At 43.7% G+C, this 19,605-nt stretch overlaps 3 protein-coding genes and 1 long non-coding RNA gene across 5 annotated transcripts in view; all 4 read left to right on the top strand.

The window, feature by feature from the left end:
- LOC132207190 (histone H3-like) overlaps window positions 1-19,605 on the top strand; it is a 913,943-nt gene that overhangs the window by 25,886 nt on the left and 868,452 nt on the right. The window lies entirely within an intron of this gene.
- Window positions 2,021-11,997, top strand: LOC132207260 (uncharacterized). 2 transcript variants are annotated; one of them, XR_009443384.1, is made up of 4 exons: window positions 2,021-2,237; window positions 2,968-3,048; window positions 8,334-8,415; window positions 10,813-11,997. It is a non-coding gene; the product is annotated as an uncharacterized LOC132207260 (long non-coding RNA). The 2 variants fall into 2 exon arrangements; XR_009443383.1 differs by lacking the exon at window positions 10,813-11,997 and having other exon boundaries at window positions 8,334-8,636.
- Window positions 16,297-17,709, top strand: LOC132207117 (histone H2B 1/2-like). Its single transcript, XM_059642290.1, has 2 exons — window positions 16,297-17,371; window positions 17,653-17,709. The coding sequence occupies exon 1, from the start codon at window positions 16,435-16,437 to the stop codon at window positions 16,813-16,815; it is 381 nt and encodes a 126-aa protein (XP_059498273.1). The 5' UTR covers window positions 16,297-16,434; the 3' UTR covers window positions 16,816-17,371; window positions 17,653-17,709.
- LOC132206951 (late histone H2A.2.2) lies at window positions 18,722-19,522 on the top strand. The gene has a single exon (XM_059642061.1). It carries the CDS (start codon window positions 18,725-18,727, stop codon window positions 19,115-19,117), a length of 393 nt encoding a protein of 130 aa, XP_059498044.1. The 5' UTR covers window positions 18,722-18,724; the 3' UTR covers window positions 19,118-19,522.

The raw sequence follows: 19,605 nt of genomic DNA on the forward strand, positions 1-19,605 counted from the left end.
AGTCTCTCTGACTCAATATTCACATCCATACAGTCACAGGGCAGAAATATCTCTAAATGTACCTGTGGGAGGATGTACTTTCTCCCCCTTTCAGCCTGTGCTCCGGTACCCAGGGAATTAGTTGTAGTTTTTCTCCTCAGTAATTGTGAAACTCTCCGAGGTCTGTGCGCCGGAGATTCGTTCTGCTGCATATTCAGCTGCAAGAGCCACTCATCTGGTTTGAAGTTACATTGATCACCGAGATCAGTTTTTTTTTCAATTGCAGTGACAATACTCAACATCGTTTCTGGGAATCACACTCATATAAACGTAAAGAATAGCAACTGGGCAAATAACACCCATCAGCCCTTCAAACCTCTCCTCCCACTCACCATGAAAATGGCAGATCATCCAACTCAATGGCTTGTCTCTGTTTTTTTTTCTCCCACAGAGTCATACAGTGAGGATACAGACCGTTCAGTCCAATCAGTAGAGGCCGAGTATAATACCAAATTGAATTCGTTCCATCTACCTGTCCCTGACCTATTTCTTTTCAAAACTGTCGTGTTTATGCACTTCTCCAAATGTCGTTTTAATGTCATTATAGCCACGTCGACCATTTCGACAGGTAGTTTATTCCACATCCTTCCGTGTTCTATGTTTAAAAAACGCCCCTCGTGTCTTTTTTTTTCAATCTCTCGCCTGTAACATTAAAATGTCCGCCCTGGTTTTCTATTCCCTCCATCCCAAACAAAGTTCAACGACCATTAACTCTGTCTCACCCCATCAGTATTTTACAAACTGTGAGAAGGTGACTTCTCAACATCCTACTCTGCAGTGAAAAAAAGCCCCAGCCTATCCATGAAAACACGGTGTGGAACTGAATGAACCCAACAGGTCAAGCAGCATCTTAGGGACAGGAAACGTTATGGATCTTGACCCCTATCCATCCTTTCTATATGACTCGAGCCTTACATACTCTGCAAATACTAGTGAATCTCTTCTCAAATTTCAAAAACGGTGTTAAATAGCCCTCTAAAATGACAGTTTTGTAGACTGTAAAAAGACCACCATCCATACTCACGAATATATCCATTTGAAAGGGCTTGGGCAGTTGATGTGGAGGAACACCACCTTGATACTAGCCACGTTCCCCTCCAATCACCCACAATCCTAACTTGGAAATACGTCCCCTTGCCTTCACTGTCTCTGAATCAAGACCCTGGATCTACCTGCGAACTGCAATGTGGGCAGCACATGGACCAGAACTATTTTAGAAGGTGGCTCAGCACCAACTTCTCAACGGGGGAAACTAGGGACGCGCAATAAATGCTGGACCAAGCCAGAGACGTCCTCTTCCCAGGAATGCGCAAACCAGAAAAAACAGGTGGGTCATTCGTTGCGGTAACCCATTCATCACAAGGTTTCTGCCTGCAGCATACTGAGAATAAAATCAGTCATCAATTCCAAACTGGTATTTGCATCGGGCCCAGGGATATTATTACACTCCTCTGGTCCGGGTGTGGCTTTAGGACGGCCCACCTGACCCAGAAATAGGGAAACTACCTCTGCGCTGCAAGACTCCCCACAGCAGTTACATTCTGCCTTCGTCATAATGTCGCATTTATTCCATCGCTCTGTGAGTCAATATGGGACGAAGGCCAGCAGAATTAAATATCACAGTTAACATGAGATCAGACGTGATTTTATTGAATAGTAGAGAATATTAAATGGGCCGAACGGCTGCCAGCTTCTCCGCTTCCCCACCAGATTGTGAGCAAGCCGGGGGGAGGCAGATATTAACATGACCCGGGAATGAGCTCCATTGGAGCTTCACAAAGGGCCAATGCCCCAGTTTGAAACACTTTATGCCATTTCCCCCACAGCCTCCATTCGCTTTGCTTAAACTGGGAGGAAAGGGAATTGGGGAAGTAACCAATTGATGTTTGTTTCTGGGACACAGCGGGGAAAGCAGCGCATGCGTGATCCTTGCTATGCCCACCCCGAAAAAGCTGCTTGTTGCTGACCAGAGGAGCGCATGCGTGAAGCTTTCCGCTGAGCCGCTATTGAGGGGCATTGAGTCAGTGAGTGGAAGAGGTTAGTTTGAAACAGGCCGCAATGGAGAGACCAGCGCCCAGGGAAGCGAGGGAACAGCAGGCTCCTTCCAGCAGCGCATCGAGATGTGAGTCTGGGACACAGAGTGGGCTCCGAGACCGGCATTGATTCGGGTTCAGTTCAGGGAGACCCGGGGACTGTTGGTAAGAGGCCGAGCGGAGCAGGATAATAAAATGTGAGGCTGGATGAGCACAGCAGGCCAAGCAGCATCTCAGGAGCACAAAAGCTGACGTTTCGGGCCGAGACCCTTTATCAGAGAGCGGAGCAGGAACTGGTCCCGGAACTTGGAGTGAGCGGCCTGGGGGCGGGGAGAGAGAGGCCTTTCTCGGGCTGTGTGTGGGCCTGCTGAGGGAGACGCAGCGGCAAGAAGCTGCTGCTGGGGGTCAGGCTTGTAGCTTTTAGTCTTCTAAACACTGATGGAAATTCATTGTTTGGCTGCTGTTTCACGCTGTTAGTTGGGAGTTTGCATTGAACCGTGAATAAAACAAAGCAGTGTGTGCAAACGGGCTCATCCCGCGAAGGAGAAACATAGCAGTCACCGGATTAAGAGTTTCCAGCAAAATATTTGAAATCGTGCCTGTTGTGCTTCCCTTCAATAGTTCGTGTATTGGGAGCTGGATATTGAACCGTGTAAGCATTCCATTCGTGGATCTGGTTAGCTTTTGTATCTTAGTAAATTGTTTTAGAATTTCGCTAAAAGAAAGAGGAGGAACCCGGGTTAGTTGTGTAACCGGACCCTTTTCTGTTCGACTCGTTGGCTTTAAAACAAGGAATTATCATGAGTATTCACGAAATTTTCTATTGATGAGCTTTGATATTTTGAAACTCGGTAGATGTCGATTTACGGGAGAATTCTCTTTTGTCTTTCTCCAGGCAATTATCTGATGTGTCAAGACAATGTCACGTTTCCGTGGTGCAACACCAAGTGTGACTAGCTGCTCCTACTAACAGCAGGTATGTTCCCACTGTCAGAGCGGAGACTGTGCTTTCCACAGTCGCGGTTTAAGTAAGACTCGCATTGAACGCAATTTCCATAAAGAAACAATTAAACCAGCGAACAAATGCCACCAACAAAATACAAAATGTAACCTTTTTTTTCCTCTTCTCAATATAAACTAACCCAGTTCCAGTAAAGTTTATCTTTGACAGCCCATTGTCATTCACAGCATTTGAAGAGAATAGATTGAATTTATGTCACAAATATACTCTCAATAACTACATTGAATTCACATTAAGCGAGGGTATTTTTATAGTTATAATCCAGGTATACAACCTGATCACAAGGTTTAGAGCTGGATGAACACAACAGGCCAAGCAGCATCATAGGAGCAGGAAAGCTGATGTTTCTGATGAAAAGTTTAGGCCCAAAATGTCAGCTTTCCTGCCCCTGAGATGCTGCTTGGCCTGCTGTCTTCATCCAGCTCCACACCTTGTTATCTCGGATTCTCCAGCATCTGCAGTTCCATTTAAGTCTGATACAAACAGATCAAGTTGTTACAATGACCATTATATGGAGTAGGTATTGAGTACAAATATGGAAGGAAACTTTTGATGTTTGTCAGTGACTGAGGACAGAAATAGTAAACAAAAACAGAATTTTCTGGAAAAGCTCAGCAGGCCTGGCAGCATGCGTGAAGAGAAATCAGAATTAATGTTTCGGATCCAGTGACCTTTGCGCAGAACTGAGGAAGTGTTTGAAAAGTTAACCATGATTTCTCTTCACGTGCTGCCAGACCTGCTTTGCGTTTCCAGCAAATTCCATGTTTGTTTCTGACTTGCAGCACCTGAAGTTTTTTGAGTTTTTATTTAGGACTAAAATTATCTTTTGATGAATGATGTCCCATACAAAGACACAGAAATTAAATAATGTGAAATGCAAATGCACTTTCTCTGCCAAAGCCTGACAAGTAGAGAATGCAGCGTGGTCTGTCAGATACAGAATAAAATTCTCCAAATAAATAAATGAAAAAAAACTCAATATCCCAGTACAAAGTGAAACTAAGTATCTCAGTAAAACTGGAAACAGCCTACACTGACTCACAGGGCCAGCTTTTTTTAAAAGAAAAATAAGCTTGTCTGTCCATTTCTACATGATATCTTTACACTGACGCACTATCCAACACTTGGATTCATGAAAATGCCTCAGAAATACAGACCAAGTACATGTCAGAAGCAGGCCATTCAGCCCATTGTGCTTGCTCTAGAACATTTGTACTCTTCAACTGTTTCCACAAATTGTTGGGAATATAATCTGCTCTCCACCTCCTTACCCCCTCAGACTGACAGAAAGCTCATAAACTGCAAATGGAAATGGGGTTAAGGCTCACTCTCTACGCCCTCATAACTATTCTCTCAGATTGAAGCACAGTCACAGAATATCACTGGTGGCCAGAGAATAAAACTATTTTGATGCACAAGAGTAGAAATTGATTATTTTGGATTGAGAACTTCACTCTCACAGTCACACAGCAAAAACTGGTGTTTGCAACAATTACTAAACTCACAAATGGACATAACAGAAACGGAAAGGCATACATTAATAGTTGCTCTTGTTCACGTTGCAGTAACTGACAAGAAAAGAATGATAATAACTCTCACATTCTCATTGTTCAAAACAGGAGAGGGGTTTGACAGTTAATAGGAGGGCCGTGGGAAGTGTTCCCCAACAAAGACGCCAAGGTGTTTGTGTGCGTAGTTCATTGAAAGTGGAGTCGCAAGTAGATAAGGTGGTGAAGCAAGTGTTTGCCTTCATTGGTCAGTGCATTGAGAATAGGAGTTGAGATGTCATGTTGTGGCTGTACAGGAAATGTTTTGGGTCCACTTTTACTGCTTAAAGTTCTGGCCAAACTGCTGTCGGAAGGAAGTTGTTGAACTGGAGAGGGCGCAGCAAATATTTACAGAGATGATAGCTGGACCAGATGGTGTGAACTGTTTGGAGAGGGTGAACAGGCTCGGGCTTTCTCCCCTGCAGCGTCAGAGACCGAGGGGTGACCTTGTAGAGGTTTATAAAGTCATGAGGGGCATGGATAGGGTGAATAGCCATGGTCTCTTTTTCTCGGGTGGTGGAGCCGAAACCTTAAGGGCATAGGTTTACAGTGAGAGGGTCAATGTTAAAAGAGACCTGAGGGAGATTTCTTTAGTGCAGAGTGTGGGGCATGTCTGGAACAAGCTGACAGAGGTACGCCTTGTGGAGGGTACAATGATAAGTTTTAAACACCATTGGACGGGTAGATGAACAGGTCGACATGAGAGGGATATGTGCAAAATGCTGGCAAATGGGACGAGGTCAGATTGGGATGTTAATCTATTGCAGACCAGTTGGATGAAAGGGTCTGTTCCCATTCTGTTTCACTCATGGACGCTGTGATGCTCGAACTGATTCTGTACATAAATACAGATACTGCAAGGACAAGTCAGAGTCTGGGTATCCTGCAGTGAGTGTCTGGTCTCCTGCTTCCCCAAATCCTGTCCAACATCTCATGTGATCAAGTCAGGAATGTGATGGTTTAGCCCCACTTACCCGGATGAGTGCAGCTCCACAAACACACCAGAAGCAAGATACCATCCAGGAGAGAAACACTTGATTGGCTCCACATCCGCAAACGTCCATTCCCTCAGACACCAATACTCAAGCAGCAATGTGTACCTTCCAGAAGATGCACAGCTGGAATTCACCAATGCTCCATAGACAGTGCCTTCCAAGCCCACGACCACTTCCACCTAGATACCACTGTGACACAGGGTGTCATCCAATACTTATGTGTTGCTTCAGTGAGAATGTCCCATTTCTTTCATTTCTCTGTATGTTCTTTCAACATTGAATTAATATTTATGGGACGAAGGTCAAGGTGAATTAATACTACAGATAACGGCTCACTTGGATCAGATATTGTCATTGAACAGTGGAGCAAATTGAATGGGCCAAATTTTCAATCCACTTCTTTGATTCCCTGCAGGAGTGAAACTCCAGACCGAGGACAAAGACTCGGGGCAGGCGGAATTCAGGCCCGTGGCAGTATTTCGTCAACCAGTCACGAGATCATGCGGGGAGAGGGCCATAGCCACCCCTCTTGAAGATGCAGTTACATCATTAATTTTTAGCTCAGATTGGAAAGCGATTGATGACTCTGATTCTCACAGTGGAATACAGTATTATACATTTTGTTGCAGTGATTCAATGCAATGGGATCACTGTGCCTTTCCCCTTATTCTATACAACGAATCCTTTGAAACTCCTAATTGAAGATGGGCCCTCTATTAGCCAGGCCAAGAGTCGCCACAATCTGATAATGTTTAACAGACAATGTAATCACCAGGCCATGGGATCTTTCCATGCATCTATTAATTCGCTTTTCAAAGTTACTGGCCGTACACCTTCAGTCATGCCCCAGAATCGCTTACCTATCAGGCTAGCTTGAATTCTGCTGTCAATTGTATTAATTTTGTGTCTCTATTAAATTCTGTTACTCCTCTTATTTTCCCACTGTCTGAATTATAATAAAACAGACAGTTGACTCCTACTAGGAGGCCAGGCAGCATCAGAGTATCAGGAAAGTTGATGCTCCTGAAGAAGAGTCCTGACCCACAACTTAAACTTTCCTGCACCTCTGATGCTGCCTGGCCTGCTGTGTTCCTCCAGCTCCACATTGTGTTATCTCCAACTGCAGCATTGGCAGGGCTTACTATTGCTGAGTTGATTCTTACGACTTGCTGTGAGATTCATGATATTAATTGTATTATAAAGTGAGTTTTATTTAAAGCATTATGCTTACCCTACTCTTAGCTCTGTTGGAGCTAATGAATTGTGAGCCATTTGCTTCTTATTGGATGCACCAGGCATTCCTTTAGTGACATAGGAAACCTTCTGGTGACTAATTAACTTTCATACCCATGTTTGAATCTTCTCCCCTAATGCTTATATATAGATTTAGAATTACATTGAAATCCATCTGAAGGATCTTTAACTGGAACCAATTTCTTAATAGCGTGAATATTGCTGCAAGATGGAGTTATCTGCTGTTTTCATGATTAGCTAGGCCAGCTGTCTTTGGGATGATTGACACCCCTTGTCCTAACTAACTATATTCATCTAATGGGACAACATCCTTTCATTAAAGGGACTGAAGTCAATTGCTTATCAATTTTAATGAACTTGTTTGATTCTGTAGATTTTTTTATGAGCCATAATCCCATGAGTTCAACTGTTTGTTTCTTGCAGAATTTACTGTCCCCTTCAATCTTTGTTGCAAACCTTCAAACTGTCTCCAACAAATCTTGCAGCTGTTGTTTGTGCAATGCTCCCTTTTGCCTCGGAATAACCTCTTCTCCAAAGTACCATTGTGTCTTTGTTAAATGCTGGAGCAGGCTTTCTTCATTCGTTCTGTTTAACCACGTGTCAGTCATAGGCAGCAGGGCTAGAGGAACAGCTTAGCTGCCAGCCATTCGGTGTCTCTTAGACTTGGGCAGCCCGAACATTGCTCATTCAATTCTGAGAGAGCTGGAGGCAGGGAGTTATTAACATGACCTGGGGAAGAGCTCTATTATTGCTCCACAAAGGGCCGACGCCTCAGGTTGAAGCATTCTCTGCCCTTTTCCCCACAGCCCCAGTTGCTTTCTTCACAGTGGGAGAGAAGGGAGTTAGGGAATGACCCATTGATGTTTGTTGTTGGGAATTATTGGGAAAAGCAGTCCATGCCATTGGTGGCCCTGCCCCAAATGCTGCTTGTTTGGCTACTGTTTCACACTGTTTATCGTCATTGTGCAAAGAATAGTGGAAACACAGACAAGATGGTGGAAATATAAGAATCCTGTAAAGGACGCAGATTGGAGTCAATGGATTATATGTCTCGAGCAAAAACATTTGAAATAGTGTCTGTTGTGCTTCTTTACAACAGTTAGTGTGTTGGGATCTGGTAACACAAACTGTGTCAATATTACAGCATCCTCAGGTAGCACCTTTAGATGCAGCTGTGCAATTGTTCAGTTTCTGGACCTCGCTGAGTTAGACCTGTGTTTGAATTGATGGCTTCAAAGAAAAGGCAGAAGTCTCATGATTTGTGTTATAGTCCAATAGGTTTATTTTAAAATCTCAAGCTTTTGGAGCTCTGCTGCATTGTCAGGTGAAGTTGAAGAAAAGAAACATCCTAATAATTATCAACTGAATGTACGTTAATCTGTTTGAGATTGTCAAACCTGGCTGATGCTGATTTACAGAATGTTTCTCTTCTGTTTTCATCCAGGCAAATACATGAAGGACCAAGACAGTGTATCATTTCCTTGGTGCAAAGCCAAGTGTGAGCAGCTGCTTCTCACAAACAGCAGGTATGTTACCGCTGTCAGAATGGATCATTTCCACAGGCGTAGAGCAGTTTGAGTCAGAGACACGGTGATCTCAATTTCCAGAGAAATGCATTCAAGCCAACAGTCAAATACAAGCAACAAAATACAAGTAGTTTGTTTTCTCTCTTCCCAATGCACCCCTCCTCGGTTGCTATAATTTTCTTCATTCATAGCCTACTGATATTTACAACATTTTTGAAAAGTCACAGACTGAATTTTCATCTGAGACGGACACCGAGGAACTGCACTAAATCTGCATTTAGTAAGCATGTTTTTCAAGTTACTGTCAAGGTGAAGAAATAGTTCATGCAGTTACATAGTTACTTCGCACAGTGTGAGTACAGATATGGAAGAAAACATTCACGTTATCAGTAACTGAGCAGGACGGTGTCTATGTTTTGACAAATTGATGTCCCATGCATAGAGAGAAGAATTAAATAATGTGACTTCCAAATGTGTGACATAAAATGGTTACTGAGAGCACATAACATAAACTGCACATGCGCGCGCGCACACACGCACCGACTTACTGAGTGATTTACAATGTATTCCAAATACATACATGCACCGTTCCAACACACATTCCTCAACATCTAATAGCCATGAAGACCATGTACACTTCAAGCATTTAACTGATCAATTCAACATCTAGCTAATAAGCATTCAGATATTTAGATTATCACCAGGAATTCTAACAGAACTGTGGGTCTGATTGCACTCTTGCCCTGAGCTGCACTACATTTGATCAATTTTAAAAACTTCAACTCTAATTGAGTGATGCACAGAAAGTAACCAACACCCGTACAGCTCCATGACTGGAACTACCTAATGCAAGCTTGTCTGTGCATATGTGTTTAGTTACTGATCCATGCATGTCAGTTGCTACCTGTTGAATGTGTGTGTGTAGTTATCAATGTGTCCCTCTAAATCTTTGGCAAATTACTTCTGTATTACACAGCAGAGACTGACAGGGAAACATTGGTCTAGACCAATCAATCATTGTAAAAATGGTACAGAACAGAAGGAGGTCATTTGGTGCATCATGTCCATGCTGACCCAAACACCCCCAGATGGCCATCACAATCACATCTTCCTGCACACATCCCATAGCCCTGCAGGTTTCATTCTATTATCCTTCAGAACTTGGTCCATATGTGACAGACCATCAAAAGAGGAGAGCCAAATTATTTTGTGAAGAATTTGGAAACTAAAATTTAACACTGAGGACCATTGGGTGAGTACCCAGGTTTTAGATAATGAGATTTTTTTTTGAAAAGAACCGTTGTTATGGAACAAGACGGACAGCCACACTCCATTGATCCTTCAATCTTCCTGCATTCGAAAACTGAGCATTTTAAATGTTTCATGTGAAGTGGAGAGCCAGTTATGATTTAAATTATTATTTTTTTAAATAAATGTCCATGATTATAAAATCTTCTAGCGTACAACAGAACAAAAAAATTCTAGTTCCACAAGATGAAGAATTTGAGAACAATCCTGCGATAAGGGTGGAGATGGTAGTTCCCCTGCCACCGTGATACATTTATGGAAATTGAATGCTGGCTGAATGGATGTAATTATTGGCTTGTTGCTTCTATCATTGCTGGCTTGGAGAGACAGGACTGTTTGCAGTGCTGTTGTTGTCTATGACTAGATATGTGTGAGTGATAATAATTTTGTATAGATCATGTATCTGTTGCTGGAGTTTAAATGGAACTCCATAGCTGTTAGTCCTTGGATCACATCTTTAGTTATGATGTCTGTATTTTGAACTAGTTCTGAGTCAGTCAGTACCTGTACCTGTCAGTCCATCCACGTGGAAACAAAGCAAGTAATAATACAGGTCCCGTCACACTTCCTCAGAACAGAGGTTCAACTTCAGAACATTCATTTCCATACTCATATGCTGATAGACTTGCTGAGATTTTGCAGCAATTTCTACTTTTGTTGCTGATTTCCAGCATCTGCAGTTCCTTGGTTTTTCTCATTTGTCAGGCATGTGTGTTTGAAGTTGTCATGATTTGATAAATGTATGCACACATTATAAAAATGTAGAGATTGAGATGAATGAAATGACATGAATGGATCAGTAACTAAACTCATATGCACAGACAAGCTTGCATTAGGTAGTTCCAGTCATGGAGCTGTACGGGGGTTGGTTACTTTCTGTGCATCACTCAGAGTTGAATTTTTCAAAATTGATCAAATGTAGTGCAGCTCAGGGCAAGAGTGCAATCAGGCCCACAGTTCTGTTCGAATTCCTGGTGATAATTTAAATATCTGAATGTTTATTAGCGAAATGTTGAATTGATCAGTTAAATGTTTTCAAACCCATCTGATGACGGTTTACAGGAGCTATCTGTTTTTTCCTTCCTGCAGACAAACGCTTGAAGGAACAAGGCAATGTATCATTTCTTCAGTACAAAGCCAATTGTGACCAGCTCGTCCTAACAAACAGCAGGTATGTTCCCACTGTCACAGCAGAGAACATCCTTTCCACAGTCACGGAGCAGATTGAGTCAGACACCGTTGAACTTTAATTTCCAGTCAGACACGTTCAAACCGACAATAAAACAACACGGAGGAATGCCACTTTATTTTGCTTCTCTCTCCATTCAAAATACCCAGTTCAAACAGATTTCACCTAACATAACCCATTGACATTTACACCATTTTTGAAGATGGGTAGACTGAATCCTTATCCAAAGTATACCCTCAGGACTTGAAGAAAATCTGCATAGAATTACTCTGATATCAACTCCACATAATGAATCACGCTTCCACGGATAATATTTTTGGCTGCCTGAAACCTAATCCACTTTAAGGAGTAGAAAGTGACCAGTACGCATGGATACCTAACCTCACACATTCGTATTGTAGGGTCAGACGAAAAAAATAGTATTTGACCATATTGATACTTCAGAAACTGCAAGTAAAAGGTTGATTAAAAATGTTCACATCGTCACATAATAGAAACTATCATGCATATATTCATTGATGTACTCGCTTTCACAGAGACTGAAACTGGCAGGAATATATTGATGATAACACTCCCAATTTCACAGAGCATCAAGTGACAGCTACAAACTTAGAACTGCAATCACAAATCCACAGAGAGACAGGCACGGATTGCTGACTGTACTCAAATATTCAGAGTAGGTTCTCACAGGTACATCTTGGTAACTGGACGCTCAAATTGACAGAGAAGCAAATGATAGGTGCATGTTGCTTTCATGCACATATCCAAATGGACGAACTTGACAGGAACAGATTGATAACAACCTTGAACATAGCGAGAACTGCAGATGCTGGAATCAGCCTTCCCAGTTACACACAGCATAAACTGACTGACATGTACAGTTTGATAATTACTCTCATTCACAGAGCGGAATCTGAAACGTCCTTATTGATAACTGTACTCACATGGCCACCAAGCGGAAACTGACAGAGTTTGATCACAGTGACAGTTAAATTGCGGAAATTGACAGATACATGTTGATAATTACTTTCACACTTGCCTTGCAGGTAATGTCAGGGTCAGTTCATTAAATACGATGCTGTTGACTTGCTCACTGAGCTTGTAAGTTTGTTCACAGACATTTCATCACCATACGACATAACATCATCAGTGCACCGTGAATGAAACGTTGGTATTCTGTCCTTCTTGCTATTTATGTGCCTCACTTTGCTGGGGTGGTGAGCAACACTTCCAGATTGGTTTCTTAGTGGTTGGTGTGTGGTGTCCAGCTGGCCATGTTTGTTAATGGAGCTCTAGTTTGAACTCTCGTGCATGTCTTTGGTTGGGATGTCTTCTGATGGCTACCTTGTCCCAGTCAAACAGGTGTCCCTCTTTATCCATGCGCATTAAGGTGAGTGATAGTTGGCCATGACTTTTGGCAGCGAGTTGATGTCCATGAATCCTGATGGCGGGTTTTCTCCCGGTTTGCCTTGGGTAAGATTTATGGCAGTATTTGCATGGTATCTTGTAAATCGCATTGGTTCTGCTAATTGTGAATGTTGGATCCTTCATTCTCAACAGCGGCTGTCAGTTCGTGGGCTATCATGATTCTTACGTGGTAGTGTAACCTGGTGGTTATTTCACACCCTCAGTGCATAGTCTGGTGACTACTATCACTGGATGTGTTGTGTCTTCCTGTTGCCATCAGTTGTGTAGCATCTGCGAACAATGCATTTTGAGTAACTGTCATTTCTAAAGACACTATCAGTGTTCTTCCTTGGCTTTATGAAACTCCGGGATGCTGCAGTGTGTTGTGGCTCACTTGAACAGGGAAAGCTAGCTCATTGGATTCAAAATTGGCTTGATGGTACAAAGCAGAGGGTGACAGTTGAAGATTCTTTCTCGGACTGGAGGCCTGTGACTTGTGGTGTGCCACAGGGATTGGTGCTGGGACCTTTGTTATTTGTTATTGACATAAATGATCTGGATGTGAATGTGCAAAGCATGATTAGTAAGTTTACAGATGATGCAATGTTAGGCAGTATCGTTCATAGTGGGGAAGGTTATCGAAAATTACAGAGGGATCTTAATCAGATGGGGAAGTGGGCTAAGGATGGGAAAATGCAATTCAATGGAGATAAGTGTGAGGTGTTGTACTTTGGAATGTCAAACTACAGTAAGCCTTTTACAGCAAATGGTAACGTCCTGAGTAGTGATGTGGTACAGAGGGTCCAAGGAGTACAGGTACGTAGTATGTTTAAAGCAGTGTCACAGGTGGATAGGGTGCTGAAGAAGGAATTCAGCATGCTGGCCTTCATTGATCGAGGCATTTTGAATAGACATGGAGTATTGTGTACAGTTTTGGTCACCCTGTTGTAAAAAAGACCGAGTTCAACTAGAAAGCGTTCAAAGAAAATTTATGCAGGACTAGTGGTCCTGGGTTATGGTGAGATGTTGGCCAGGGTAGGACTTTATTTCTTGGACCGTAGGAGAATGAAGTGTGACCTTATTCAGATGTATAAAATCATGAGCACCATAGGTCGGATAAATGCATATCATGTTTGTTTTTTTTCCCCCACAGATGAGGAATTGAAAACTAGAGGGCACAGGTTTCAGGTGAGAGGGGGCAAGAATTTAGGAAGGACCTGAGGGGTGCCAACTTCACAGAGAGAGTGGAGCACGTGTGGAATCAGCTGCCAGAGAAAGTTGTTGAGGCAGGCACAATATCAACACTTAAAAAAAAATGAACATGTACATGGATGGGAAGGATGTAGAGGGATATAATGTGGGCAGTTGGATCCAGCTGAGTGGGCACCACGGTCATCATGAACCAGTTTGGGTGGAAGGGCCTGTGTCCGTACTGTATTACTATATGACCATAAGACGTAGGAGCCGAAATCAGGCTATTTGGCCCATCAAGTCTGCTCCGCCATTCAATCATGACTGAGATGTTCCTTTAGCCAATTCTCCTGCCTTCTTCCCATAACCTTGATCCCCTTGATAATCAAAAACCTATCTATCTCACCCTTAAATGTACACAATAACCCGGCCTCCACAGCCTTCTGTGGCAGTGAATTCCATTGATTCAGCACTCTCTGGCTGAAGAAGTTTCTCCTTATCTCTGTTCTAAAATGTCTTCCGTTTACTTGAAGGCTGTGCCCTTGGGTCCTAGTCTCTCCTACCAATGGAAGGATCTTCCCAACATCCACTCTGTCCAGGCATTCAGTAGTCTAAGTTTTGATTATCATCCTTCTAAACTCCAAAGAGTACAGTCCCAGAATCCTCAACATTGCTCATATGTTCAGCTTTTCATTCCTGGGACCATTCCCGTGAACCTCCTCTGAACCTGCTCCAGGGGCAGTACATCCTTCCTGAGATATGGGGCCCAAAACTGCACATGCTACTTCAAATGTGGCCTGACTCGAGTCTTCCAAAGCCTCATAAGCACATCCTTTTTTTTTTAAACATCTTCAAGACCATAAGTCATAGGAGTGGAAGTAAGGCCATTCGGCCCATCAAGCCCATTCCACCATTTAAATCAAGGCTGGGCATTTCAACTCCACTTCCCTGCACTCTCCCTGTAGCCCTTGATTCCTTGTGAGATCAAGAATTTGTTAATCTCTGCCTTGAAGTCCTGGCAAAATAAATGCCAGTATTGCAGTTGCCTTCCTGACTACTGACTCAAACTGTGAGTTTACCGTGAGAGATTCCTGGAGTTGAACTCCCAAGTCTCTTTGTACGCAAGACTTCTGAATTTTCTGCCCATTTAGAAAAGAGTCTATGCTTTTATTCTGGAGGGAGGATGGTAACTTCTTCAGGTCAGGCATCCCTGGAAGACGCTTTGCAGTGAAGTTAAAATTGTATCAGAGATAATGGTGACTGCAGATGCTGGAGAATCCGGACAAACCTCAGGGGATCTCTACACCACTGCAACTCTAGATTCCCCTCCACCTACCTCCTCCTCTATCCATCTTTGATCCACCTCCCAGTCTGTCCCTATTTATTTCAGAGCCCTCTTCCCCCTCCCACATTTCTGATCAAGGGTCTCGGCCCGAAACGTCAGCTTTTGTGCTCCTGAGATGCTGTTTGGCCTGCTGTGTTCATCCAGCTCCACACTTTTTTTTTAATCTCGGATTCTCCAGCATCTGCAGTTATCATTATCTCTCATGCTTTTATTCTCCTTAGCCAAGTGCATGACCTCACACTTTCCCACATTGTACTCCATCTACCACTTCTTTGCCCACTCACCTAACCTGTCCATTTCATAGTGCAGCCTCAGCACCTCAATACTACCTGTCACTCTACCTATTGTTGTATCATCTGCAAATGTAGTCAGAATGCAAACAGTTCCTTCATCCAGATCATTAATGTATAAAGCATGCCTTTTATCCCCACTCTCTGCTTTCTGCCAGGCAGCCAATCTTCTATCCATGCTAGCACCATGGGCCCTTATGTTACTCAACAGCCTCCTGTGCGGCAGCTTGCCAAGGGGCTTTTCGAAGCCCAGGTAGATAACATCCATTGGCTCTCCTTGGTCTACCCTGCTTGTTACTTCCTTAAAGGATTTAAGCAGATTTGCCAGGCATGACTTCCCCTTGATGAAACCGTGCCTGGAGTGTTGGAGGCTGTGTTTATAAAATTTAGTGGTGTGGAAAGGGTGCATAATCAAGATCTTTTCCCCAGGATAGAAGAATGCAAAATGAGAGGGCATGGGTTTAAGTGACTGGGAAAGTCTTAAAATGAACCAAAGGTGTGCAATATTTGCACACAGAGTGGTGTGTGAATGGGTTGAATGCCAAAAGAAGTGCTGGAGGCTCTTACAACTACAACGTTTTAAAGGCATGTGGATGAGTATATGAATAGGAAGTGTTTCGTGGGATATGGACCAAATGCTAGTAAATGGAACTAGATTAATCTCGGATATGTGCTCTCCATGGACGAGGTGGACCCTGTACATCTCTCGGACTGTATGACGGGGACTGATTTATGAGAGAATAATCATCATTCATACTGCCTAAACAGACAGGGACAGATCGAGAACTGCACTCCCATTCTCATAATGCAGAGACTGACAGATATTCGGCAAAGTGTCCCTCAATAAACCCGAATGTCTGAACAATACAATCCTGCCCACAGCCTAATAAGGAAATCTCAGCTAGTGATGAAACAAGGTAACATTTCACTCACAAAAGATTACTATGAGCAGAATAAAACACCCTGTCACAATTAAAATCTCGGAGGTAGTGTTCAAAATGTTAGTGGATGACAGGAACAAGTTCAACTGCAAGGAGCTAGGAATTTGGTCCGTGTACAAAATTTCGGTTTGTGTTTCACATTTCGTTGCAGATCCGAACAGATCCACTTTGTGTTTCACACTAACCAATCACAGAAAGGCTAATCGCATGGTCTGACATTCTTGTAAACTACCCAATCAGGAACAAGACTTTTCCCCCATCCCTCATGAGCATTGCTGACGCCAGCAGCGTATAAAAAGCGAGCTCCGAGCCTGCTTCCGTTTATTGTATCTGAAAGCGACCGACACGATGCCGGATGAGAAGAAAGCGCAGGCAACTTCCAAGAAGGGCGCCAAGAAAATCATCAAGAAGGCGCCGGGGAAAGGCGGCAAGACAAAGAAACGATCCAGGAAAGAAAGTTACGCCATCTACATCTATAAAGTGATGAAGCAGGTTCACCCCGACACCGGCATCTCCTCCAAGGCGATGAGCATCATGAACTCGTTCGTCAAGGATATTTTCGAGCGTATCGCAGGGGAGGCTTCCCGCCTGGCCCATTACAACAAGCGCAGGACCATCAGCTCCCGGGAGATCCAGACCGCGGTGCGGCTGCTGCTGCCTGGGGAGCTGGCCAAGCACGCCGTGTCGGAGGGTACAAAGGCGGTGACCAAGTACACCAGCTCCAAGTGAGACCCCACATTGTGCTGAGAAAAACACACATCCAAAACCCAACGGCTCTTTTCAGAGCCACCCACAATTTCAATGAAGCAGTTGAACCATTTTACGTTTGTAAATGATTCTCGGTGTCTATAATTAATGTCCCTAATCTTTATCTTTGTTTACACAAACGTTCTAAACATTAACGTGCGGTCCCTGTCCCTCTGTCGGTTAGTTTCGGTTGCCTTCCTACCCAGTCTCTCCTCCCTCCCTGTACAGAAAGCACATTCATCGTCACTCAGGCATTTTTTTTTCAACAACTCCTTTGTGTTCCAGTTATTATTTACCCCTTGATCAGGAATTTCACCCCCTGGAAAGAAAACTAACTGCTCGAGTCCCACGAACAGATGTTGGGGGATACTTGTCATTGAGGATATCAGCTGTCGGTGAGAGGCTTTCAAAATGAGCTGAGATAAAGCCCGAGCCAGGATTGCAGTCGCAAGTGTGAAACTGTGTTCAAGGAGAATATGGGAGGGCAACTTCAAACTATTGTTTCAAGTTTTAACCCGTTCACCCCGAAAAACTTTGTGTAAGTTTTTATAAATACATCAGCGTGCACTTGTAATGTGAAAGTGAACTAAATTCAAAGAAAAATTAAACTGTTTATTCCTCTTTGTGAAACTTTTCCCCCTATATCCTACATGTTGGAGGGTTTTTCAAATTTGTCCCAATGGGGGTATGAACGCTGGATTTCACCCGTGGCAATGAAAAATTATGATCTCTTATTTGAGTCCCATTAAGAGAAATGCCGCGCGATTCCTTTTTCAATTTCCAAATTGTCAGGGAATTTTTCCGATTTTTTTTTTTCAGTTTGCAGTGTGTGGGGCTTTTTGCTGTCGGTGAGAGGCTTTCAAAATGAACCGAGACCGTCCGGAAAGACTGATCCAGCACAATAAGTGAGGGCTATTTTACAATGTTTTCGGAAAACGGTGTTGCTTCGGGAGTGACAGAGAGAGATTATGTGAAGTGAACATTTTTAACTGAAAGGAAATTAAATCGTAAGCATTAACGCAAAAATCCTTGTGAAACCTCTTCCTCGTATTGCCCATATTGGCGGGCTTTTCAAATCGGACAGAAAACGGTTGATGATTTGGCGCCGGTATTTTCCTACGGTTTTCACGCAGAGGAATTTTGTTTTATTTTCAAATCTCCCCGCGGGTTCTATCCGGTTTTTCAGAAAGCTGGAAATGAGGCTTTCTGCAGTCGGCGGGAAAATTTCCAAGTGAACTGAGATAAAAGCAGAACAGCTGCCGGACTGGCATCACAAAAGTGGAAATATTGTTGATCTTGTGCAATAGGGAGCGAGATTGTAAAATATTGTTTAAAGCAGTATTGAGTTCAACGAGAAAGAAACAGTTGTGTGATACTTTTATCATTATATCCGGGTGGAGATGTGAATTAAATTCTATCTGTGCAGAGAATAACTTTCGGCGGGCTTTTCTTTCCCCCTTCCGCTTAATGTTAAGTTTTTTCGCGGGGTGGGGGGAATTCAAGATCAAAAATAGTTGGTTTCAACTAGGCCGGGAAATCAGAGAGAGATGGTGTGACGTATATAGGAGTATTCTAAAAGTAAATTATCCGAAGTAAGAACGCATTCTTCTTTGTAAAACTTCTACCCATTTCGAAATTATTGGCGGGCTTCTCCAGTTTTAAAGAAAGCGGTTGATGATTTGGCGCCGGGATTTTCCGGCCTCCTGCCCGGGCCCTCTCCGGATTGGTGAGGGAAGCAGATATCTGATTGGGCATTGAAACGACATTAGGAGATACTGAACAATGTGACCAATCAGCAATGGCCGCACCCCCATTCCTCCCGAAGGTATAAGAGGGCGGGATGTGGCCGCGTTGCAGCATTTTCTGTGCAAGTGTTTGTGAGACTGTGGCGATGTCTGGGAGAGGAAAGGGCAGTGGCGGGAAAGCTCGTTCGAAGGCGAAGTCCCGGTCGTCCCGGGCCGGGCTGCAGTTCCCGGTGGGCCGTGTTCACAGGCTCCTGAGAAAGGGTAACTATGCTGAGCGTGTGGGTGCCGGAGCGCCGGTCTATCTGGCTGCGGTGCTCGAGTACCTGACGGCTGAAATCCTCGAGCTGGCCGGTAACGCGGCCCGGGACAACAAGAAGACCCGCATCATCCCCAGGCACCTCCAGCTGGCCGTGCGCAACGACGAAGAGCTCAACAAGCTGCTGGGAGGGGTGACCATCGCTCAGGGCGGGGTGCTGCCTAATATTCAGGCCGTGCTGCTGCCCAAGAAAACCGCCGCTGGGAGCGCCACTAAAAAGTGAAGACACTTCTTGAATCTGACAACCCAAAGGCTCTTTTAAGAGCCACCCACAATATCAGTGAAAAGCAGCTAGACTTTCACTGCTGGCTAACTAATTTTCATTTTATGTGCAAACACGGTCCTCTAAACGCGCAAAAATCATCCCTTTTGTTTTCGCTTTAACAGTGATAAAACTAGAACGGGACGAATAAAGTTGGAGGGTTTGCTGCAGGGACAGCGACTGCGACTTTAAATAGTGACTCAAAGCGGTATCCCCATTCAGGGAACATGAGACATGGAATAGCTCGGCCCCAGAAAGATGCCATGCGAGACAGAACCGACCATCCTCAGAGGATCGAATACACTTGTGGGAGATTGGGCAAAATTTCGATTGCATGGCCAAAACTACAAAAATCATTTGTGTAATGTGGCGGGTTTTGAAATTGGCGATTGTTTCCCACCCTGCTTCTGCGGCAAGTTCAGTTACAGCTGGCGAAACGCCACGGGAAG

The sequence above is a fragment of the Stegostoma tigrinum genome, chromosome 44 (genome assembly GCF_030684315.1).
Source record: "Stegostoma tigrinum isolate sSteTig4 chromosome 44, sSteTig4.hap1, whole genome shotgun sequence".
Lineage (NCBI taxonomy): Eukaryota > Metazoa > Chordata > Chondrichthyes > Orectolobiformes > Stegostomatidae > Stegostoma > Stegostoma tigrinum.

Excerpts from the sequence above, each read along its gene's own strand:
- LOC132207117 (XM_059642290.1), top strand. The coding sequence starts at position 16,435 with ATGCCGGATGAGAAGAAAGCGCAGGCAACTTCCAAGAAGGGCGCCAAG.
- LOC132206951 (XM_059642061.1), top strand. The coding sequence starts at position 18,725 with ATGTCTGGGAGAGGAAAGGGCAGTGGCGGGAAAGCTCGTTCGAAGGCG.